Below are 25,787 nucleotides of genomic sequence, written 5' to 3' on the forward strand. Positions count from 1 at the left end.
ATTAATTTGCTCACTGATTAAAAAGAGGGGGATATAATGTGATTGGTTTGTCTGGATGCTACATGATCAAAAACGGAATTTATTTTTACTTGTCATTATTTATGTCTCTGAACAGCATTTATTTAAACTTGGCAGTGCTAATGACATAAGAGAAAATATTGGTGTTTTTAAGGAGCATAGAAATAAGAGGAGAACAGAAACTTCTGGAATGAATATCAGCTCAAGATTCCATAGAGCCCTGCATCTTGCTCATCGTGGGGAGCTCATTGCATAAACGTGCACTGTGTTTTTCTGTTCTCTGAGTTTCTAACATTGATTTACATCTTATAAAAATCAGTATATAAATATAAAATGTGCTTTCACTGTTTTATATCCCTGTGTGCCTTCAGCCCCTGTGATCTTGTGTCTATGGCACGACTCATGTAAACACACGCATGACGTGCCTCCTCTCCCCTGCACCCGCAGGTTTTACTGGGACCTGACCATGCTGCTTCTGATGGTGGGCAACCTGATCATCATCCCGGTGGGCATCACCTTCTTCAAGGACGAGCACACGCCCCCCTGGATCGTCTTCAACGTGGTGTCGGACACGTTCTTCCTCATCGACCTGGTGCTCAACTTCCGCACGGGCATCGTCAAGGAGGACAACACCGAGATCATCCTGGACCCCCAGCGGATAAAGATGAAGTATCTGCGCAGCTGGTTCGTGGTTGACTTCATCTCCTCCATCCCTGTGGACTACATCTTCCTCATCGTGGAGACCCGCATCGACTCCGACTTCTACAAGACGGCCCGCGCCCTGCGCATCGTGCGCTTCACCAAGATCCTCAGCCTCCTGCGGCTGCTGCGGCTGTCCCGCCTCATCCGCTACATCCACCAGTGGGAGGAGGTAGGCCTGCTTGCTTCCCGCTTCAGCGTGCCTTGGCCCGGCGGGCTCGATGGAAGGCAAAGGGGAGCTGAGCTGAGCTGCAGCTCCGGACAGCAGTGTGCAGCAGTGGGCTCAGCTGTAGACATCAGTGTGCAGCAGTGGGCTCAGCTGTAGACAGCAGTGTGCAGCAGTGGGCTCAGCTGTAGACAGCAGTGTGGAGCAGTGGGCTCAGCTGTAGCTCAGGACAGCAGTGGGCTCAGCTGTAGACAGCAGTGTGCAGCAGTGGGCTCAACTGTAGACAGCAGTGTGGAGCAGTGGGCTCAGCTGTAGACAGCAGTGTGGAGCAGTGGGCTCAGCTGTAGCTCAGGACAGCAGTGGGCTCAGCTGTAGACAGCAGTGTGCAGCAGTGGGCTCAGCTGTAGACAGCAGTGTGCAGCAGTGGGCTCAGCTGTAGACAGCAGTGTGGAGCAGTGGGCTCAGCTGTAGCTCAGGACAGCAGTGGGCTCAGCTGTAGACAGCAGTGTGCAGCAGTGGGCTCAGCTGTAGACAGCAGTGGGCAGCAGTGGGCTCAGCTGTAGACAGCAGTGTGCAGCAGTGGGCTCAGCTGTAGACAGCAGTGTTGAGCAGTGGGCTCAGCTGTAGACAGCAGTGTGCAGCAGTGAGCTCAGCTGTAGACAGCAGTGTGGAGCAGTGGGCTCAGCTGTAGCTCAGGACAGCAGTGGGTTCAGCTGTAGACAGCAGTGTGCAGCAGTGGGCTCAGCTGTAGACAGCAGTGGGCAGCAGTGGGCTCAGCTGTAGACAGCAGTGTGCAGCAGTGGGCTCAGCTGTAGACAGCAGTGTGCAGCAGTGGGCTCAGCTGTAGACAGCAGTGTTGAGCAGTGGGCTCAGCTATAGACAGCAGTGTGCAGCAGTGGGCTCAGATATAGCTCAGGACAGCAGTGTGATACAGTGGGCTCTCTGATCACAAATGAAAGGTTTTGAGCTCGAATTCCAGGTGAAACCCTGCTGTTGCACACTGGACAAAGGTACTTCACCTAGATGGTTCCAGTAAAATATCTGCTGTATAAATGGGTACAAATGTAGGTTGCTTTGGTTAAATGCGTCAAGTAAAAATGCTTAGTTTAGAGGAGGTTCCCCTCCCTGTGAGTTTTTATGAGATATGCAGGATTGCAGCTTGGGTCTGACATTCCCTGCAGCGTACTGCACGTACACTGAGAACATCCACATTTCTGCAGTTTCAGCTGTGCTAAAGTGACTTTTTGTGCTCAGCAGACAGGCTGACATGGTGGATTTAGAAAGGTACACGTCTTACACCCAAGACACCTCTTCCAGTCTCATTCTGATTACACAAATGCACCTTTGAAAGAGATATGTCTTGAGTTCTCATTCGCATAACCTCACAGGACTCCTCTGCAGTGACAGTGCAGCAGGAGGTTGTTGTCTTCTAGAGCAATTGTGTAACCATAAATGGGAATTTACTAGACTCTAATCTCTGTGGTGGGATTGTAAACAGGGCTCTGTAAGAATTCTTCCATAAAACATCACAATTGTATTCAGCACAGTTTATTGTAGATCAACAGAGTACAAACACACAGAAATACTTCTGTCTAGCCTGACACTCAAGTAGCATTTATTACAGCTATTGCCTATAACAATTTAAAATCCAATGCAGCAGACATCTTCACCTCCTGGGTTAGATCTCACTGACACAGATTTGGCTGCTGTCTTAATAAGAAGTCAGAAAGCATCTACAGACCTAACCAATTAAGAAAAATTAACTGTTCCTTTTATAGACGGTGTGACAGCTAAGTGAGTATTCTGCCCATCCAAAGGCTTCCACCAGCTGATACTACACTGCCTTTTGTTATAGTATTTAGCACGTATCTTGTTGGGTTTGTGCTACTAATTGACATGGACAGTTCTTTATTTTACATGCTGTCAGTAAATGTCTGATCATACTGGCTTATATCACACTGTGACAGTGGAGCACACCTCCCACTGCACTCCCTGCTCCGCGGTGCGTGGGAATGCGCAGCTACAGCACCTGAGGCACATCAGGTCTGCTATTGAAGATCCCCATGAGTTCGCGGTCGGGGTTCAAGCTCTGAACCAGCGTTCTAACGAAACGGCCACTAAATTATTATTTTCCCTTTAGTGGAAAGACTCTTCTTTGTAAATAGCGAAGAAGTCTCGCCTTGCGATACGACTACACACCGGCACCCAGCTCGCTCCCTGGCTAAGGAAAAGAAGCGCTCTGCCGGTGCTCAGGCAGCCCAGGCAAACCCACACCGTTACAACACATACACCTTAATAATTCTATTTCTTTTTTAGGAATTACTGTTTTAGGTAGAAATGCATGAAAATGTGGAGTACATGAAAGTTCGAATGAAAATTCTTGGCAAAAGGGTGATGCTTTTGTCAAATGTGTGGTTCTTTTTAAAGGAGATATGACAGGGGCCCTGGGATCTTTTTACCCCCATCTGTAGAGGTATCATGGAAACTCAGGGTCTTTCACTTGTCATAAGATATGGAAGGAGTCTCAGAATTTGAAATTTTGAAGAGAATATTAAAAGACAGTTTTTGGAAAATATATTGGCATGTTCTGAAAGTCAGCTTGGCCTCAGAGGAGGACGTTGATTCCTAACCTCCTGCAGCCTAGCATTGCTTTGTTGACTCACATCTAGAGGAAAACCCAACAGACCCTGTTCCACAAGCTGGAGGGGGATGATTGTTAAATCTACCACCTGCTGTTTTCTGAACATACTGTATTTAACTGTGGATTTGATCATTCTTTGCCAGAGTGCTTACCAAATTGTTAAGATCTCAGAGCTGCATTGAATAGGCAACGGGTCAAACAGGCAATTTAAAAGAAACATTATATTAAAAGAACAATATTTTATTACAGTAGTGACTCAGATCCTAGGCATAAACACTAAAGGGGCAACACTGTTTATAGGGAGGACAAGACAACATACTGTGGGAAAAGGTACATGAAATGACCACAGAATGGATTATAGCTCATCATCCACAATGCCAATCATTCTGTTTCTTTTTATTTAGAAAGCGTAAGGGAGATAAATAATTTGACATGTCTTGTCACCTGGTGAAGCCATGCAACACACTCAGCCCAGAGCTGAGCGGGAGAGTTCAGAGGGGAAGCTTCCTTCAATGACTCTGCGTGACAAAGGCCCGCACAGTTGCCAATGTTTTCAGACGGCAGTAGGGGATTTATTTCCCTGTTCCCGGAGAGTGCTGGTCCGAACATTTAGGGAATGCACCCCCAATGACAGAATTCAATTCACTAATTTGTAACTTCCATGGATTATTGGTTAAATAGCAGAAAATGTTTCTATTCATCTAGTGTCTTCTGGGTTTATGAGATAATTCCTTTTGCTGTAGCTCCTGCCATTGAGCTCACATTAGCATTAAAAAGCACCCCAGTGTGATTGTGAATTTTGAGCAGAGGCTTCGCCACACAGCCTTTCTCTGACAGGTACAGACAAGTCAGCCATAGCCGAGTGTTCATTTGCATTTAGCTAAGTGTGAGTCATGTTATTTCCAGTGGGGGAAGAAAGAGCAAAACAAGGCACAGGTTGTTTTTTGTAAGGCTTGGCATTCTGGTTATGCATTTAATGGTGGTGCACATTTTAGAAAGAACTGAAACTCTCCTTTTAAACCAGCTTCATTTGTACCATAACATTAGAAAAATGTATATAGACACACACATTTACAGTACCTACAGTAAAGGAATACACATTTAACGGTTAGGGAATACACAGGTCTACAGGGAAAGACCTACAGGAGAGATATACGCTCACTGTACCTACACACACTGGCTGTGCAGAACGTGACTCCTGAGACTAATTTAAAGAGTGATAGTTTATGACATCCTATGACATTTAATTCACAAAAATGAAATGCTGGGTGAAGGAAGGACAACATTTTAAATAATTCAAAAGATAACACTTAGATTCCTACATTTATTCTTTTAACAAGTTTCTGCAAGAACATCTGTAAACACTGTAGTAGCATTTCACCCTATTCCATGTTCTGCCTTTAACATAGCATCACTTTATTAGCCCTATACAATTTCTTGCATTAGGAATTCATCTTTTCACATACCCCAGCTTACTCTCCATGAGACACAGACACAGAGAGAAGCTGGGGGTCAGAGTTCAGGGTCAGCCATTGGACAGCACCCCTGGAGCAGCTGGGGTTAAGGGCCTTGCTCAGGGGCCCAACAGAGTAGGATTTCTCTGCCAGCTGCAGGGCTTGAACCAGCAACCTTCCAGCCACAGGTGCAGATCCTTAGCCACAGAGCCACCCCTAGCACTACGAATGTCATATACACATCATTCCACCTGGACTTTGACAAACAAAATACAGGCCCTACATGTATATGGAAATGTAATTCTATTTATATGTATATTTTTAATATATTTTGAGATTCATTTTCAGAATCTTTTTTTAAGCCTCACATAGTGTGGCCCAACTGAGAGCAACAAAGCTGCCCCATTTACACAGCATTAGAGGAGAATGTGCACACCTGAGCAATGGAACTGCAACTATCTCATTTGAAATAAAACCTTGTAGCCTTAGCTGTCGCCTTTCATGAGGTGGGCAGGGTGTATTGATGCAATTCCTAGAGAAGGTGTATAAGGAAGGGACTGAGATGCTCTGCAGTGCAGCAGGCAGCCACCATTAAACTTCGTTAAATAATGTAAATAAGATCAGCACCTGAGCAATGACCAGACACCTTCTGCCCTCTCCCTCGGCTAGTGTCAACGTGTTTTTCCACGAGAGGAGCAAGACTCCAAGCTGACTTCACACGAGGTTTGATTAACGACTGAACCCCAGACCCAGGAGGAGAAACAGAATAGAATCTTCATTGCCACATGAACGAGGCCGGTGGAAATTGTTGTTGGTACAGCTTTGCTACAGACATATAACAGTAACATACAGAATATAATTACAGGACCTGAATACACAAGATACAAAAAAAACTAAAAATATGCCGAGCTGAAACTCTGCAATGTAAACATAGACAAATCAGTGCAATTTAAATGGGATACAGGTCATAAAGCACAATGCTAAATTTTTAATGGCACATTACTTGTTAAGCAACCTAATAGCAGTCGGGAAGAAGCTGTGTTTGAAACGTCAAGTTTTGAATGTCAGAGAATATTGATTTGACCTGCTGTCCAGCATGTCCCCCAGCCGCCTGCACAGTTTCTTGTTTCCAGGAGTACTCGACGGGAGAAGCTCATCACGCTGACGCCTTCTTTCGGGGAGAATGGAAGTTGACCTGATTGACCCTTGAGCAGTTTCTAGACTGAAAAAAAGAGCAGCATGTTGGAATTGTGTAGCCCTCAAGAAAAATGAAAAACGACATTTCACTTCCCTGGTGTTGATTCCAGCTGGCATGGATACAGCACATGTGGTCACACATCAGAAACCGGACAAGGATGGAGAGTGATGGTGAAATGTTCCTCACCAGGTCTTGTGTCGGTTAGCGGTAGGAAAGACACCCTGAGGTAGCATGTGATGTTCTGGGTGATATAAACATCACACACTAAGCTGTTGAACGCAGAAAATCATCAAACAAAAGCAGATTCTCCAACCATACCACGTTGTGTCCCTGTCAGGCCACCTTCCTCCCACTCACTGCACTCTCAGCAGCAGCGGGAGTGCTGGGGAACCAGAGAAAGGACAGATGCAGCTTCAGAAGCTACGCTGGGGCCAGCACAGCCATAAGGGTAGCTGCTGCGTGGTAAGCGTGTCATGATCGAGCCAAGCCCTCCTAGCCTGAGCCACGTCTGGGCCTTTAGGCTCCCTGTCACCTCAGGAATCCAGAAGCAGCCTTTCATGAGCTCAGCCATGGGTTTATATCATTTCCACATTGAATTAACATTCACAAATTGAGAGGTGCATATTTTTCCTGGAGCCAAGAACTTATCTTCCAGTTCAAGATGATAATGTACATCCTATAATTCTGACTTATCTTTTGATTCAAGGTTTTGATAGAAACTTTGGTTTGCTTTGAACATTACTCTGTCAGCTGCACAATACAGTACCTACTGTAAGTGTAAATTAAGAGGAATAAGGGACCATTTTATATTGAAATATATCGAAGGCTCAGATATCCAAACAACAGATGAATAATGCCACTAGATAGGCAGCAATGGTGTGCATAGCCACAATTTTATTAATGTAGTGTTATTAAATAAAACATTGGCTGCGTTTCCTCCTCTAATTTAATTTTTTCTTTACACACAGAAGTGTCTTGAATTAAATTAGACAGTGTGTTTATTAAATGAAATCCAAATTAACATGCTAATGACTAATCTCTTACAGTAACCTAAATAAGAGATGTTCACAGTAAGGCCAGCTCAACCTTAATACTAAACCAGTATAGACTGAAGCTGTTTAAGTAGCTGTAAGCTGCTTTTGGATAATTTTATGGCTTGTTTATAAATTATATAGACACTGCACATGTACAATGTCAGATTTTAAAGCTTGGAAAATGATACCCACTGAACAGTATACAGATAAAATATTGTTTCCACATGAATTACTTTATTCTAATTTACTGTGTTTTAGAACAACATGTCCTTTCACTCACGCTCCTCCAGCAAAGGTAGAATATAGCCCCCTTAAAATGTATAAATACGTCAATAATCATTGGGACAAATTCATCCAAATGAAAAGACTGATGATAAATATGTGTTAGTGGGATAGAGTTTTTAGAAAGTTGAAAGGCATGAACAGATAGTGCTGACATATTGCCCTGTGGAAATACAGAACGCTACTTAATATGGATACAAAACAAGTTTCCAAGTACAAAAGGATCATTATCTGGCACCTTACATGGTCTTAAAAGGGAAACAGGACTTTGGTAGTTTTGGTCAGTCTAGAATCTTCTCCTCTCAGTCATTCAATACAGTCCAGTCCTGTATCCTGAAAGGTTGCTGGTTCAAGCCTTGATTGTCATTAGTAACCTCTGTGTGCTGCAGGAGGTGAGTAGGCTCCAACAGGCCAGGGCAGCATCAGTTGCTGAGGAATCACAGCCTGAGCCTGGACAGCTACTGGAGAGCTGGTACTGCTCTCGGAGAGAGGTGCACTGCTTCTCAGACAGGTGCTTAATCTCCTGAAAAGCACTGTGTAGCTCACAGGGTATAAAAGTGGCGAATGTCTCAACAGTGAGCATTTATGAGGCAACATCTACAGACCTCTGTGCTGGAGCACAGGTTGGGTGCAGTTGGGTGAATTCATTCACTAATATCTATTAAAAGTTTGGAGGGTATACAATGAAAATTAATTGATGTTTTACAAATTTCAGAAAATTATGACCACTATTGAGAATTGCCACATGTTTTTTATCTTTTACCATCTAATCTGGAAACACCAGTTGTTACACCACTGACCCCTGCAGACAGCAGACTCAGAAGCTGGAGGAGTTACTGCTGCACCAGAAGCCAAGACCAGACAAACTGGTCCTAGCCCAGGCCTAGGAGTGCTGAGCCCCACAGCCTCACAGACATTCTCAGGGTAGAGAAAAGGCACCTGAGCAAGACAACAGAAAAGTTCTTTCAGAAGGATTTAGGTATCATTCAAGACAATGCCTTGCTAATGAGGATGACTATGCAGGAAAATATAGGTGGCTCTTTTTGAATATTTTGCAAATGTTTAATGCTAAGTACCATTTGACCCACCCTCTGCAGTGAATTACCCCAGTAGGGATAATCTATGAACTTTGGGATCAGCATGATCCTCTACACTCTAATTCCTCTAAAGTGAGTAGTGCATTTGGATTTCATAAGGAATGAAATGCTTGAAGTGACTTTATTTTTGTTAACCCAGTATTCTGGAGCTCTCATGTAATTATTACACCGTGAAGGGAAATAATAAAATGATACATTTTCTCACACTACTGTATATTTAAACCTGTGCAACTAAATAAGGGCATTTTCAGGTAATGATAAGGTAATAAAAAGCATTTTCAGGTAATAAAAAAGCATGATGTCTGATGTTTATCACAGTGTTAAAAGCTTTGGAAAAATACCATCTGTTTGTTTACTGTGCTGAGCAGAGGCCATTTCTATTAATACTGGCATTTCAGATTGTTGAGACTGATGGGTCTGCAGCATAGACGACATTCCAGAAATATGGTGGATATGGGGGGAGTCATTTGAAAATCTTATGTTTTATGTTAAGAAAATTACACACAACAGCACAATGAATCACTAATGTGCTTTGAATGATCTTGTTTCAAATACGCTGAAGGGTATAATTGTCTTTATTGAATTTTGGTTAATTTCTGGCAGATTTCCAGTTTCACGTTTGTTGTTGTGTATGTACAGTACCATGTGGGTGCCTGTCTTTATTTTGCAGGGACTGGGCTTGTAGGCATTTTGGAGTTTTCTTCTTTATTTGAAGCCATTAACATTTTAGATACTGTACATTGCAGCATCACTGATCAGACCCAGTGTCAGTGGTATGAGCCTCTGTATTACACCATCCACATCTAGATTGTATATTTATTTATGTCATTTACTTTGAATGTGTGGAGTAGGTTGTGCATACTGTATACTACATACAGTGTTAATTGCTACTTCAAAATTACATAACTGCAAACCTTAAACAACAAAATATGAAAACTATGCGAGGGTCTCAATTCATTTGCAAGGCATTGTGTACTTAAATGTTGTCGAAGACCCTTTTAGCCAATGTCCATATGGACTTTCTCACCTTTCTAACATTTTGTTATATCTCTGCAGCAGAACATAGCAGGAGCCTGGTTCAGGTTTTAGATTGAAGCCAACCCCCTTGGCTTTGAGTGTGAGCAAATTTCTTGTATTTCTTAATGTGTCCACTCAGCAGACAAACATGAAAAAAAAATAAAAAAACAGCAGGCGGAAATTTTGTTTTGGTCTACAGAGGTCAGAATTTTCAATTCTAGGCCTGTCAGGTAGCTGGAAATGATTGAAAACCTTGTTGTAGGTGTGTAATAGGTTGTAGGTGTGTAATAGCTTGGATAAAAATCTGAGACAAATTGATCAATTTGAAAAACTTCTACATAATGTTATGTGAAGACTGGACCTGGAATGAAATTTCTCGCTTATAATAAATAAATCATAAAAAATATTGAAAGCAATAACAATAAAAGACCATTGCGATTGCTATAAAAAACCTTTAGACACTGCTAGTGAGCCTTTTTCTGCTGTTAGGCATTGAAAAAAAACCTCAGAGCTGCCTTCTGGTGTGAAAAAAAGGAGCACTGATAAGAAACTGATTGATTAGCCCTTCTGAGTCAATGATTGACAGCTAGAAGGCAGGCGGAAGGCAGCCTGAGGATTCTAGAGGAAGTCTCACCCCCTAAGGGCTCTGAATGGCTGAAAATACAATGGATGACAGCTTGTTTTACTAATCAGATCGCCTCATTTCTGGCGGTCCTGCTTTAAATATCTATTCCAAAGTCAATAATGTTCAATTTCCTCCAGGTCTGGAGGTGGGTTAATCTAGCCTTTTGTGGATATATATCATGCTTCAGAATAAGGTAAACACATGGGATATATATCTTTTTTGCTGGTTTTTGCTTTTGCGGTCTTGTTTTGCTTTCTTATTGATTACCTTATCGATGCATTTTGGAAGTTTAGAAGTGCATCATCAGATAAAAAGTGACTTTGTGATTGATTTTTTTTTAAAAAACAAAGTTTTTCAAAAGTTTTTTTTTTTAAAGCTCCGGTTGTCCTTTATCGATTGATACAATGTTTTTGTAGTTTTGTTGGTAAAAAATGATTAAATATGACGCAGGAATCAAAAGTAAATATTTATTTACACCATGGACACTTGCGACTACACTAAGCACGGGACACGTTTGATTAAATGAATGGTTTTGTGAAGCTCTAGTTGAACCTTTCTCGATTGATAAAAGGTTTTCTGTAAAGGTTTTGTGGTTTTGGTGATGTAAAACGATGAAGTGAGTTGCACCTTTTAAGACAAGTTTCTTGGACAATAGCTGCATGCGGCCACGTTTTCACTAAAAGGTACATATTTAAGTTAGCTGGTCAATGTATATACAGTATAAACATATAAAAAGAAATGTACATGTTTACAAGGTCTTCACATCAGATTTCAGTATGCATGGTAGTTCAAGTAGGTAGTTGTGTCAGCATGCATAGGTTGCAATGGAACAGGTAACAGGTTTATTCCATGCTGAAAAGAAAGGAAACACAGCTTTTTGGCTGTGGAGCCTTCTTCAGGTGTGAGAAAGACAGGGCAGACGGCAAAGATTAAATAGCACAGGAGAACAAAAGCTGGGAGAGGGGAGGAGGCAGGAGGGGCAGAGAGGCAGAGAGGCCACTCAGGTGGTGCGAAGTGGAGAGGGGTGGAGAGAGGGGTGAAGGCAAAACCTGCATGTGAATAGAGAAGATGACACGAAAACAGACAGAAGGGGGAAGGTGTGAACCAAGTTTCAGGGTGAGTTTTGTTTCTGTTGTCTTTCTGCTGTGGGAGTTGAGAAACCCTTCTTTGAGAACAGAGACAGAGAGATCAGTGTGATCATAGCCATCAGAGGTGAAATGAGAAACGATGGGCTTGGAGAAATCTTTAATCTTCACAGCCCTAACATGTTCTCTGAAGCAGCCTCCTAGTCTCCTTCCAGTTTCCCCAATGTAGAGGGCTGGGCATTTACTGCAAGAGATACAGTAAATGAGGTTGCTGGAGGTACAGGATGTCGTCTGGGTGATCCGGAATTGTCCTTAGGGGCCCTGAATGAGCGTGGTGTTAGATATGTATTTGCAGGTGATGCAGCGAGCTCTGTTGCAGGGGAAGTGCCTGGTGGATTGCCGAGTGCGGTTGAGGGAGCTGTGAACTAGAAGTTTACTTAGATCGGGTGATAAGAGATGATTTGGTGGTACCCTCGGTTCTCTTTTTTCCAGACACCTTCCCCCTTCTCTCAATGACAGACTTATTTTCGTGTCATCTTCTCTATTCTCATGCAGGTTTTGACTTCACCCCTCTCTCCACCCCTCTCCACTTCGCACTTCCTGAGTGGCCTCTCTGCCTCCCTGCCCCTCCTGCCTCCTCCCCTCTCCCAGCTTTTGTTCTCCTGTGCTATTCAGTATGCATACACTTAATTAATATTTCCAATATCACTTAATAATAAATAATTATCTAACATCACCAATAAGTTAAGAAAAATCTCAGCACTTCATAATGTATTCCACTTGTGCCCTCTGGTTGGTATTTCACTGTTCATTCTGGAAATGTTAATATACTATAGAGTCTATATGAAATTCCACAAAACTGAAAACATCCACTGGATTCAAGGATTTTGAATAGTTGGATCAGTTCCCTTTGTAGTTTTCTCTGTTCAAGACTAAAAACTTAAAACCGTTTTGTTGTTTCAGCCTGTCGGTGTAGATTGCTTTTAACCCAAGTACTGTATGTATGGTATCTAGTTGTTCTTATATGACTGATTCATTTATACAGTAAACTGGTGAACAAAGTGGTACATACAGTAATATTCCAAATGCGGTTTTACTAGTGCATTGAGCAATTAAAACATAACACCCCTTGATTTATATTGCTTTTAGTTATACTGTACAGTATATCTTAACTTTGTTTTAGGAATGTAGGATAAGAAACGTCAGTTAGACAGGATCGTAAGGTTGTGATTCCATTACAGCTTAATTCAGTTTTTTCAGAGATTACATCAATAAAAAGAAGACTTGGAGGAAGAAGTAGCTTTTTAACTGCAGAGCTGCAATGTCTCTGTTTCAGGCGAAAACATCCACAGTTTCAGAACCCTTAGTTCTCAGCACATTAGGCTAAATCTCCAGTCTATCCATCTTGTGCACAACAGTTATCAGTAGCACAAACTACAGCAGCAAATAAAAAGTAGCAGTCAAAAGTGAATGATTTGACTTGTGTGTCAGGGGAGTGGAACAATTTGATGGCAATTTAACAGAGGAGGTGAGTCACTTTTGCAGAAAACTATTCTCTTGACATAAACCATGGCCACCAGTCTTTCAGAAGTGTTTGGAGAATATTTGCAAACATGACTGTTCAAAAATCTGGCCACGGCCCAGTATGAAGTCTCACACATTCATTGCACACTCCTGCAATGTGCTGTTTGTCGTTTGAGATGGACACAGAAGTCTGATCTCAGCTCTGAGCAAGATGAGCTTGGCGTGCCTGGGCAACATTGTTTGAAATGGTTTTGGAGAAAATGAAAAAATCAATGTCTGTGTTTCGATTCTACAAATCTACATGGTACAGCTTTATCATGACCTGAGATTCTGAGGTGACCCTATATTTAAATATAAACCAGTCATTCAAGGCAGCTTTGCTCAGAGCCTCAGAATTTCATAGCAGAAGTTACAATGTCCAGATCAGTAGCTTTTTCTCACCAGTTAAGTACTGGTGGCTGCTCACAACATTCCTGCTCAGCATCACAACCTGCAGTCACAGGCTGTGCGGCCTACTTTGAGGGTTCAGGAAGAGCTTTTCACATGTTTTTGTAAAAAATAGTCATCAATATTAATGAAGTGTTCTACAATAGGTTTTTGGTTTGCTTTCCTGTGAAAAGTAACAGCGAAGAAACCGTCTTGATAAGGCTATTTAAGGCTTTGAAATGCTCTGGGCCTCTTTATTGAAATGAATAACTGTCTATGTTCTCTTGGGGCTCAATCACACAGAATAGCTTTTCCTTCCTCCTCAAGTGATGCACTGACTGGATCATTTCTCTTCAAAGTGTTTGTGCGTACATTGTCACAAGCGCATATTTATTTTGGGCCTGAATTCACAAAATGTCTAACACTAAGATTTCTGTCTCGGGGAAACGAGTGCCACCTTTTGCTCCACCATCATCACAACCCAACCAGCAGAGACCTTTTCTTCCTTAGAGGCCTTGTGTCCAAGAGTCAATTTGCTCCTATCTCATTTTGCAGTTGGGATATGATGAGATTAGATTTAAAGATGGGACAGTTGCTAAATTGCCCAACTGGTCAATGCTGGGAAGGGGTCAGACATCAATGTATTTGGTGGAAGTAGTTTCTGGTCTATTTTAAATTAATTTTGGTGGCTGGCAACCCAATGCATTTATCACTTTGCACACACCTGACACAAACGCGGGCTATAACAGTGATCCATTGAACTGTCTGAGAAACAGTAGAGGCATTGTAACAGATTTAGTTATAAAAAAACAAATACCTGCCCATTTCAACAATGACACAGACATCCCTTCAGAATCTCACAGAATAATTACAGGCTTATCCTCAGCACTCCGCCTTCCTCTGTAATTGAAGACATCACATTAGGTTTCTGCACAAAGCCAAGAGAAATTCCCATTGATTTCTAAAGAATGTTTTATACATTCTTCCACACATCTGAGGAACAGCAAAGACAGGCCTTTTCGGCTTTTCTCATTGTAAGACATTCCTTTACATGTCAATAGAGAAATGAAGACAGCGTTCGGACTCAGTGATTAAGATGCACCGAGTTTCAGTTTTGGCTCTGGCTGATCCATTACATGTAAGAAAATCAGAACTTAACTAGAGAATGATCTACAGTATACGGCAATTAGGCTCTAGGATTCAACACGGATTGTCCTGGCAAGTAACAGGCACAAGTTGCCAGGTTGCAGGGCCTGCCGTACTGGATCAAGGTGCTGCCAGGCGGAATCAAGCTCCTCTTGTAAAAGTGGTCAGTCCCTGTGGAAACCGAAGACTGGGAGCTATCCAGGTGTAACACTTCTACTTTAAGTTTGGAGCTGCAAAGCATACTGTATTATTACACTTAGAATTAAGTGTTATTTCACTACAAATATCAACACCCAAGAATTCGGTGTACTTAATTAAGTAAATTAAGTAAAAGGAGTGTTTTAGTCAGACTTTGGCTTAACCTGCTTGGCTAAGGGGTAACCTCCTGGCCATAGTACAAGGGCCATAGAACCAAGCGGCACCCCAAAACATCAAAGCAGAATTATGGAAACATGGAGAAGGTGAGAGCTGTGTTCTGTAATGGAAGCGAGGTAGGCATCGGATGACCATGAGACGGGAATGCATTGATGAGCTACTGAGGAGGTGGCTTCAGTCTGGGAGGAAAAATTTGCTCAGCAGCAAATCTTTGTGACAACACCTTGCACACTATAGAGAAACCACTTACAAGACAGGACGAGAATACGGAAAAACGAGGATCAGTGGGAGATGCTCCTTGAGAGTTGAGAAGCTGAAGATAATGAAATAGAGGCTTAGGGCTGACGGAGGTAGACTTAAATTGGTCATATCTAAGACTTTCCTTACAATAGAATAGGAAGCGATCCAAAAGTAAATTTATATTACTTGAGAGGTGGAAAGATCAAAAACCTTTCTAGGTGGTCCAGTAGGAACTGTAGGTGCAAGGCGCAACTCTGAATAGAACAGCGCTTTGAGCGAGCTGGAAGTAGTGATGGAAAGGGTGATTCAGGGGAATACAAGATCTGACTAAGGAGGAAATGGACAGGGATCCTGTTGTGCATCCAGGGTTAAGTTCTTGAACTTCTGAGATTGAAAACGAGAAAGAGAAGCAGCAATACTATTGAAATGGGATGTGAGCTATAACAATTAGAAATGACTCACTAGAGCAAGCCATTGAGATAACTGAGGAATTTCATGATAAGGTGAGAGGATCTTCCTTTGTTGATTATAGATGGTAATGCTATCTGAATAGATAAGGACCCAATTTTTCCCACTGTGGCCTCAAAGAGAAGCAGCACGAAAATTGGAAAGCATTTGAATAAAGTGGAAAAATGATCAGAAGGAGAGATGAAAGTAATCGTTGAAGGCCAAGACATTGCTAACCACTGACTCTGATTATGGTCTCCTAAGCAAATGGAATGGCTATGAATGTAAAAAAAACACTACGTAAAGAACACTCATCATAAGAAAAAGAAACAATCCATTCCAGTTTGTTAGAATAATCAACACAGCCAGTTTTACTTCAAATTGCAAAGAAGAAATGGTGTAAGAATCACACTTATGAAGTGAGTGTGAGAAGATGTAAAACAAAGACTATTGATGGGGTGTAATCCACATGATTATATATAATGTATTGAGTGTTTGACAATGTGGGCACTGTGGAGAGGATAACAAAATAAACCTCTGGGTTCCTGGCCCAGTGGATACCCACCTCCGAGTAGCTAGGTGTATTATTGAGTATGGGCACCAGTTCTGGACTGTAATACTGTAATTGAGAAGGCAATGCACTGACCCAGAAGCCACAGCAACTTGAAGCTACCCTAATGAAAGTAGGTTAAACGACAGCAGAACAGGAACCATTTGCTAGGAATTAATCCAGGGCCGAATTGGACCCCTGGTATAGAGACTAAAACTAGGGAGGGTTACCACAGGACAGCAGCCGACTAAGCCAGAGGTAGGATACCAGACAGACCCGGGGTCGAGGAGATGGCATTAGGAGCAGCAGGGGTAGAGAGGGAGGAACCGAGGACTGAATTGGATGCTGGGCAGAAGAGCGTGCAGCACACAAGGCCAGATTAAGTTAAGAACATTAAGGAAAGAATACAGGGTGAGGCCTGAGATTCAGAGGGGAGAGTCTGGACAGGATAATAAAGAAATTAAGAGGAAGCAGAATGAATTAAAATAGGCTGACTGTGTGCTGAATGATGTCATCGCTAGATCTCTTCCTTACCTGTTATTCGACGCACAGTCCACACAGCAAATGAAGGCGACGAATGCAAGAATAACACTACAGGCGAATGTGAAGGAGTATTATTTTTTTTCCCCTCTTTCCTGCATGTTGTTTGGAGCACAGTACAAGAAATGCAACAAAAAATAATGTGAGGAAAGGCTCAGCAGGCCATTGGCACCTCAGGTCTTTGAACTGGACTGGAGTGTAGTGTTTCTGGTGACATTCTTGGGAAATGTACTGTAGATGTTTACAGGAAGGACTTGTTTATTGTATACAGTATTTTTGATAGGTAAAAAGAAAACAACTCTCTTATATGCATTTCATAAACTGAACTTCATGTTAACGGAGTTTGGCGATGTTCTGCTACAGTCCAGTTGATAATGGCAGGAAAGGTTTCGGAATGGATGAGACTATTCATTGGAGCAGCAAATATGAGTATCCTTTGCAAAGCGAAAAACTGCACCAAAGAGAAAAATGAGGAAATGACTTCAGGAGTGATTGCAAATTACTTACAGCTGAGTCTGATTGAACTTAGCTGTTGTCATCCCTCCCGATCTTTCGTTACAAACATCATTGAAGATTTTGAATAATCTTTGCATTGTTTTGACAAGCAGTTTAGACCTCTGGGTAAAAGCAGAGCAACACAGCTATAAGGGGCCCAACTGATAAGAGGCTGTATCCAATGCTGTACAATCTAGTGATTTACAGTGCAAATGGGCTCAATCGAGTCTGTAGTCTGTTTTCTCCCAAGAAAATGGTTCAGAGGGCACTGTCCATCATCCAAAGGAAGATTTACCAATGAAGAACCTGAAGGGTGGGTACCAGGACTATACCTGATAACACCCTCAACCAATCACCAGCTGTGAAATCCGCTTTTCAAAACTGGCACCCAACTCATTTCTCATTGGTTCACTCACTGACTCCTTGTCTCTCTCCAACTGAACTAGCAATCTGACTATTCCAAACATGTGACGCACACAGTCCAAGTCAGGAGTTCAATTTGCTTCAAGACTGCAGGCTGAGAAAGTGAGTCAGAAAAGTTATTAACCAAGACATTGTTTTAGAAACAGAATAATTCTTATTTTAGTTATTAGTTACTAATTTGTTATTAGTTATTTTCACCTGATCAATGAAATAAGACAACTGGACTTTTTTTGTCAACATCCTGAATATCTGAGCATATTCAGAACCAGGCTATAGCTGGGACAAAGCAAGTTCTCCCATCTGTCTACCTTATTGTCTAACTACAAGCCAGCAGCCATATCACTCTCCAACTCACAACTGCCAACCCACTGAAGCTAAGCAGGTGTGACCCTGGTTAGTACCTGGATGGGAGACCTCTTGGGAAAAACTAAGGCTGCTGCTGGAAGAGGTGTTAGTGGGACCAGCAGGGGGTGCTCACCCTGTAGTCCATGTGGGTCCTAATGCCCCAGTATAGTGATGGGGAAACTATACTGTAAACAGGTGCTGTCCTTCGGCTGAGATGTAAAACTGAGGTCCTGACTCTTTATGGTCATTAAAAATCCCAGGGCAGTTCTCGAAAAGAGTAGGTGGATCAGCACATTGGTGGTGGTGGAGGGGATCCCCATTACCTGTAAAGCGCTTTGAGTGGATTGTCCAGAAAAGTGCTACATAAGTTGTAATAGAATTTTATCGAAGAAGAGCCAGGAGAGGTATTCTCATTCACTCAGTAAGGTCTTTATTCATATTGCAATATGGGAAAAAGCCATCACCCGTCTGTGCAGAGAAGTGAAAGTTGATTCAAAAGCAAGCAGGGAGAGCCCTTGTTTTATATCTTTTTTAAGCTGATGCTTAAAAAACAATTGCAAAGAAGAGCAATTGTTCAAATAGTTTCTCATACTCCCTTCTTCAAGCAGCAGAGATAAACATTATTAAAACATCCCGTGCCCTTGACGAGTTGGGTGCTATCACACTTTGTTCTAAGTATCCAGCTGCTTCTGCAGCACAGCTCTGTCCGTAAACAACATTTTTAGGATAAAACACCTTTTCTCAGTAACTTTCCATTACAAAGTGTAAGCAATTATTATTATTATTATTACAAGAAAATAACTGTGCACAGACAGCTTTAAATACTACATTTAAAAACTGAAGTCAGCACAAAACTACTTCCTTGCAGAGCTGCCTTCACACTAGGCAAAACTCTCCTCTCTTACCTGTGTGCACTGGACACTGCCTGCACAGAGTAAGCAGCTGCCAAGTTCAGCAACAAATTAAACCAGCCCAGCTCCTTCTTCTCAGCAGTAATTCTGAACTTATTAAGCACATTTGTCCAACAGTTCTTTGAGAATAAAACTTCTTTATTCACATTATAATTCTTGAAAGTTAAACTATTACTCCAAACACATATTTGATTGTTTAGTTCACGACAGTAAATGCATATTTACTTGTATTTGAGAATATGAATGTGAATATATCAGACTGATAAAACCTACAGACCATAACACTTATTATAGTTGATCTATTTTAACTCTGAAGTTCTTAACTCTTCCCTTTGTAATTTTTCATTGAACAATCAGCTTTTTGTATCACAGCAGCATTTTGTTATAGAAATATATTCTATGGTGTTTGTTATTTGTTTTGTATGTTTTTGGTATAAATAAATTATGTATTGTATATTTAGAATCCATGTGTGAGACTGTAAATTATTATGTTTGATTGAAAAAGCTGTCAAGTACTTCCGCAATTTTCAATTTCTAATTGTTACAGAAAATTAAAACCCTCACATCACTACAAGCTGATCCTCCTTCCTTTCTGTGGTGTCTTGTTACACATTTCATTGCAGATTTGGAATATGGCAGCTGTCCCACTAAACCACACAGAAGCAAGATGAGGAGTTGAATCCTTGTATGCTGATTATAGTATCATTTACATATAATTCTAAATTCCAGTGTTTTGTGTTCAGGCAATGAATTCTCTGTTGAATAATTTAAGCCCTACTAATCAAATAATGTTGAGATAACATTGGAAAGATTTTGCACTTGGATTGTGAGAATAGAATGATGTAATGTTGTATCGATGCAAGTTCTACAAAGAATGTTGTCAGATACAGTAAAGTGGCCTTAAGGAAACTGTATGGTCGCTGTGTGGTGTGGTTCTGTTCAGGCATATTTCAACAGGCGATATGACAATTTGGTCAAGCGAACTTGGCGACACCAGCAGACAACACCACAACAGTGTAAAACAAAGTGACTTATAAATCACTTACTACTCAAAATTGCTTTTGAGTGCCAAAATATACTGTATGAGAAGTTGTTATAATTTTAATAAATAAACAGGACCAGGACAGCTACAACTATCTTTTGAAAAAATAATATCAGGTTCTTGCATGTTGATAACCATCAAACTTTAGCACTAGTAGCAGCATTAAGACAGATAAGGAAAGGAATTTGGAATTATAATTGAATACACTGACTTAACAATCATGTGGAAACAAGTCTTATGAATACTAAATAGGCCTATGTATATATCATTGCTTAACTGCTATGATCAAAATCTAATAAATAAACAACAGTAATCAATTTAGCAAAGCTGCAATATGTAGTTTAAAGTTAATATGACTCATATAAATATAATAATTGCTTACACTTATATAGCGCTTTTCTGGATACTCCACTCAAAGCGCTTTACAGGTAATGGGGACTCCCCTCCACCACCACTAGTGTGCAGCCCCACCTGGATGATGCGACGGCAGCCATAGTGCACCAGTACACTCCCCACACATCAGCTATCAGTGAGGAGAGCAGAGTAAGGGAGCCAATTCATACATGGGGATTATCAGGAGGCCATCATTGGTAAGGGCCAATGGGAAATTCTGCCAGGACACCAGGGTTACACCCCTACTCTTTTCGAGAAATGAAGTGGGATTTTTAATGACCACAGAGAGTCAGGACCTCGGTTTTACATCTCATTCAAAGGATGGCGCCTGTTTACAGTATAGTGTCCCACTCACTATACTGGGGCATTAGGACCCACATGGATTGCAGGATGAGCACCCCCTGCTGGCCCCACTAACACCTCTTCCAGCAGCAACCTTAGGTTTTCCCAGGAGGTCTCCCATCCAGGTACTGACCAGGCTCACACCCACCTACTGTAGCTTCAGTGGGCTGCCAGTTGTGAGTTGCAGAGTGATATGGCTGCTGGCAATGATCACCCTATCCATGACAAAACCTGAAATAAAATGGGATTTTAATTAAAAAGCTAATACTATTCTTGTATCCGTAACCAGTTTTTTTTACTTTTCTGAATGTGAGCAAGCAAAACAAAAATTCTTTCCCTTTTTCTAGAAAAAGCATCTCTTCCAAAAATCTCTTTAGATTTTCCACATCGTTGCTGTCTAGATAAAGCAGAACAATGCCTCACTACATCACTGCAAAAGCAGGTGTTTAAACTAGAGACTCACCGGTACTGGTGACCATCTGGACTGAATGTCAAGCCCTGAGACCCTGATGCTGTGGTTGCAGGTCCATGCCCTGCGTCTCCCCAGAGGTGACAAAGGCTTTTTGCGCTGAGTTAATGGGAATCTAACAGGAAAGCCGTCTGCTGCTCAGTGTGTGGTGGCACATAGGAACTGGCTGATCTCAGCTGCTCTCCCCTGCTCCTGAGGGGATGCCCAGCTTGTTTAGTTTCCTCAGTTGGAGTGCAGTGGCAAAGCAGGCCGAGCTATAAATAAATTATGTAGATATAAATTCTGAGGTGTGGATGAAAGGGGACAATGATTTAATGGTCTTTGTATTAAAAAAATAAAATACAAAAAACAATTTAATTTTCAATCTGGTATAACCCTATTTCTAAAGCCACCTTATTGTTAATTTTAGAAGTAAAGAAGTAATAGTGAAGAAGCTCCTGTCAATAATACTGAAGCAATGACATACTGTATTAGCTAAACTCCTTCCTTGGATAATATGATGAAATTGTTGCCTAATATTTCTCTCAGCAAAAGAAATACTGCAGGATCAAAAGTTTTCCAAGACTGTGCTTTGTATTATTGATAACAGATGACAGCCGGGGGCCTCTGGTTGTGTGAGACATGTAGCATTCCCAGTGTGCATCCTTCGGGGGATGAGGCAGGACATCCCCGAACACCTTGCCAGCCATACTGGAATATCATGCTTCAGACAGTTTCCTGGTCTAAAAAGCCAGTTAAACACAGACAGGCTAAAGGAACTAACTTCTCTAAAGAGATATTGCACAACATATCATGAAATTTAAATATTGACATCAATCATGATCCATTTCCTTCTTAATATTGAGATCCCGAGTATAATAATATGGATTATTAATGTTATTTAGGAAATAGGTCACGCACGTCTTATACAATGTGTGCAGAGAGAGAGGGGGTTATTTCTGTGTGTGTAGAGGAGTATTAAAATCCTGAGGGTGACATCAATCCAAGAGACCTCAGTGCTGGTCTAGGTGCTGGACACCTGTCTTAATCACTAAAAGTCTCCAGAACACAAAAGTCTTAATAAGGAAACCAGAATGGAGGGTCTTATTATGTAAGGTTTTTGATACAGTGCCCTTAGTGTTCAAAACCCAGAAAAGTACAGAGAAGTCAACTCATTGAATTACTTCAAGCTCAAAAGCCATACAAAGAAAATTAGGGAAATTAAATTCAAAACCTAAGTAATCATTACACATGCATTAGAAAAGGTTATGACGTATTTTTCAAAAATATCTTCAATTGTACATGTCTGGCACACACATGTAAATTTAACTAATGTAAACAATTATCAATGTGAAGAAAACAAAAACATGATTTAAATGAACACTTCTTTATACTGTCAACATTTTTATAAACAGTGGGTTAATTTCAAATTGGTAAAATTTCCTACATCCATATTAAAAAGATCTGTTTTGTATTTTCTATCTTCTGTAGAGTGTGTCATGATAGAAAGAGAAATCAAATCGAGTTGATTGAAGATGTAGGAGTCAGGTGAAAGCTCAGTGCACTTTCTAGTGTCAGATCTGAACTGAAATCAAAAGGCACAGACCAAGCAGGTGACTAATCCTGGACTTCAATGTGATTCCATATTCTTCACTCTAAAATGAGTGGATATTTTCAGAGTGAAACTGAGTAAAAAAAACTATTTTTTTCACCTTAAAAGAACAATAAAAGACATTCTCCTCTGAGGTGCCCTTTTGTCAATTGATCCTGCTTATTGTAGTGCATGCCTTGGGCAAGACCTGCAAAAATAACCCATAACAATGTTAACAATGTTTATAATGTTCAGTACTGTGCATTATAGAAAAGAAGAAGTGTGGCCTATGGAATGGATTGAAAAATTATATTGTTGCACCACTCAGCTTTCTAAAGGTTATATCATGATATCCTACTCAGACACCAATACCCCTTCCTGGGAAGTTATCATATTGTCCAAGGGTCAGGGTAATGAGCTGTAGAGTCGCTAGTGTTTAAACAGGCTGCCGTCACATTACACCTCTGAAAGAGTCATTATTTCAACAAAGACAACTCTTTTACTATATCAATATGCGATCTAGACTAGGTGTGGAGGACTAGGAAACAAGCTCAGTTGAAAAAAGCATTAAAAATTTGTATGTGGGTATATTTAACCCACATACCTTGCGAACTTAACAGCAGCTTTGTGCAACTGGTTTTCTAGCTGGTGGTTAAGAAAAGTTAATACATTTTATGGGAAAAATATTTGGAATGTGCAGAGTTTTCCCTAAGCAGAATCCCTCTAGAAAATTCCAGCAACCTCATCCATCCCACCTCAGTGTGTACGCAGATAGTGACAGCTGTTTTTGTTTGTTTGTAGAAATTTGAAGAAAACTGTGATCTGTTCATCCTGCCAACTTAACATACAGTTCTGGATTTCCTTACTGACAGAGGAATACGTATATTTGCCACAATAACCAAAGAGGTTTAACTGCAGATGCACCTTATACATATATATCATATACATATGTGAGTATAAGAATTGTGGAAATACACTTTTCACTGATATGTTCATAGAACACCCTCTTTCAATCTATGCAATGCAACATAACCAAAAAAAACTCTTGCTTTAAAGACAGGAGTGATAATTTCTTATTCAGTAACCACACTACACTATCACTACTTCTGTGAAATTCTTAAGACAAGGTGTGTCTAAGGGGGGTTGCAAAAGTTATAAAAATATAGGCCAGATGAAGAAATGGAGCACAAGTGCTCCTGTGCAAGGAAAAAACATTCAAACATTAACTAAAAGGAAATACAAAAAAATAGGAATACTGTTGGACCACAGGCGAGGCAAAAATACAAGCCGTCAAAATAGTGATTAAATTAACAATGATAATTACAACTACAAATATATATATATACAAATAAACAATGGACTTTTTATAATGAAAAGTAAATAATGAGAGTTAATGAAAGATCTTAACAGAGGTCATTTAAAGAGCCTCTGTTGCATATAGTAACACTTGTTTGCAGTGTGTAAGTATGTGCTGAGCTCCTCCTGGATTAATCTTCTCTGTGCTGCGTTGCCCACATGCTCTCTGAGGAGAGAATGGCCTAATTGTTAATGAGGTTTAATATGCGGTTGCAGGTAATTGCTGACTTCCACTGTATTTTACACTAATGTACCATGCTTTCACTCTGCTGTTGTACAATAGGCTGAAAATAATGATTTAGGACAGAAAATGTTTATAACTGTAATAAGTGTGAGAAATATGGAGACTTTGATCCTTGACAATGTTAATTACATCTCCTTTCTGGGCTGAGTGTCAGATTCCTCTTTCCTTTCTGCTAGGTTGTTTCAGGAATCTATCATTGGATCACTTTTTTGTGGCATTCTGCGTTAACTACTGAAATTCTCAGTTTATTGGCCTATTAAACCTTCAGTCATGAAACATTTTTAGCTAATAACCGCAGCAAGACATTGACTTACCAAAACTAGGACCAAACAACATATTTATTGTCTCAACAAATCTGCATTAATAACCATACTCTTTTGCATTAGTTAAAAATTCTTTAACTTATTTGTAAAGTGTGGAACGGTTGTGTTCCTTTGTCCTTGCTTAAGCTCTGAACACTCCCCACTCCTGACCAAGCTGTCCTCCCAGGGCTCTGATTGCTTGGACATCCTCAGAGTTCAGATCTTTCCAATTCCAGCCACCTGATTAACGTAACTCCCTCCCACGCAGTATTTGTTGATGTTCAAATCTCAACCTAAAACGTGTTTGCTTGAGTTAGTATCTGGTGGTTAAATTTATAAAGAATCCAGTTCCTCATTAAAGGCACTAAGTGTGGCTCTGTGGCTAAGGATCTGCGCCTGTGGCTGGAACTACTACTGGAGCCTACTCCATTGGGCCCCTGAGCAAGGTCCTTCACCCCAGCTTCTCCAGGGGTGCTGTAGAATGGCTGACCCTGCGCTCTGACCCCAAGCTTCTCTCTCCCTGTCTGTGTGTCTCATGGACAGCAAGCTGGGGTATTAGAAAAGACAAATTCCTAATACAAGAAATTGTATATGGCTAATAAAATGATCTTTGATCTTTATGGGGATGTTTTTTACAGTTTTTTTATCACTTCCAGTTTTCATAACTGTAGGTTGCGCAGATAATACAATTATGGACACCTTTCTTAACAAGTCACCTTTCAGATGTTAAATATAGCTTATTTTAAAAATGTAATCAGATTGCTTTTGGATTTACAGCCACGCTACGCTCAGTCAGTTGATATTAATGAACTAAAAATGTAAAAAAAAACATGCAATGTGAAAATCTGGCATCAACTGAACTCAATGCATTTTAAAACTCTCTTATTTAATATTTTCAACACAGTCTTAAGATTTGCATTTCATTATTCTGTTCAGCCCAGAATAGCTGTGTTTCTGAGGAGTTCAAAAGTTTAATACAGTTGTTCAGGGACATCAAAAACTTTATTTCACGTGTCCTGAATTTTTGTTAAAAGTAGCACAATGCATGAGTATTTGCATGACTATTTCTGCACGGTTAGTCTGTGAAACCTATGAACAGGAAGAAAAGGAGGCTGGGTAATCTGATGTGCATTTCTCTGCAGAGGTGTATATCCTAATGCTCTTCTAATTCCTCAGAACATTTGCAGGATTCCTACAAATCAAAAACTCTTTCAGATGTTAAACCAGTTTAATAATAATAATAATAATCGCTTACACTAATACACTTATATATTGACACTCCAGTCAAAGTGCTTTACAGGTAATGGGGATCCCCTCCACTGCCACCAGTG

General features: G+C 40.9%; 1 protein-coding gene across 1 annotated transcript in view; it reads left to right on the forward strand.

Annotated features, from left to right (window-relative positions):
- The window catches only part of hcn4 (hyperpolarization activated cyclic nucleotide-gated potassium channel 4), a 94,928-nt gene that overhangs the window by 31,692 nt on the left and 37,449 nt on the right, over positions 1-25,787 (forward strand). Inside the window, exon 2 of the mRNA XM_088921354.1 lies at positions 466-889. Coding sequence (XP_088777480.1) covers positions 466-889 — 424 coding nt within the window. The remainder of the gene's footprint in view (positions 1-465; positions 890-25,787) is intronic.

This window comes from Atractosteus spatula, chromosome 7 (genome assembly GCF_055471065.1).
Source record: "Atractosteus spatula isolate fAtrSpa1 chromosome 7, fAtrSpa1.hap1, whole genome shotgun sequence".
In the NCBI taxonomy this organism is placed as follows: domain Eukaryota; kingdom Metazoa; phylum Chordata; class Actinopteri; order Semionotiformes; family Lepisosteidae; genus Atractosteus; species Atractosteus spatula.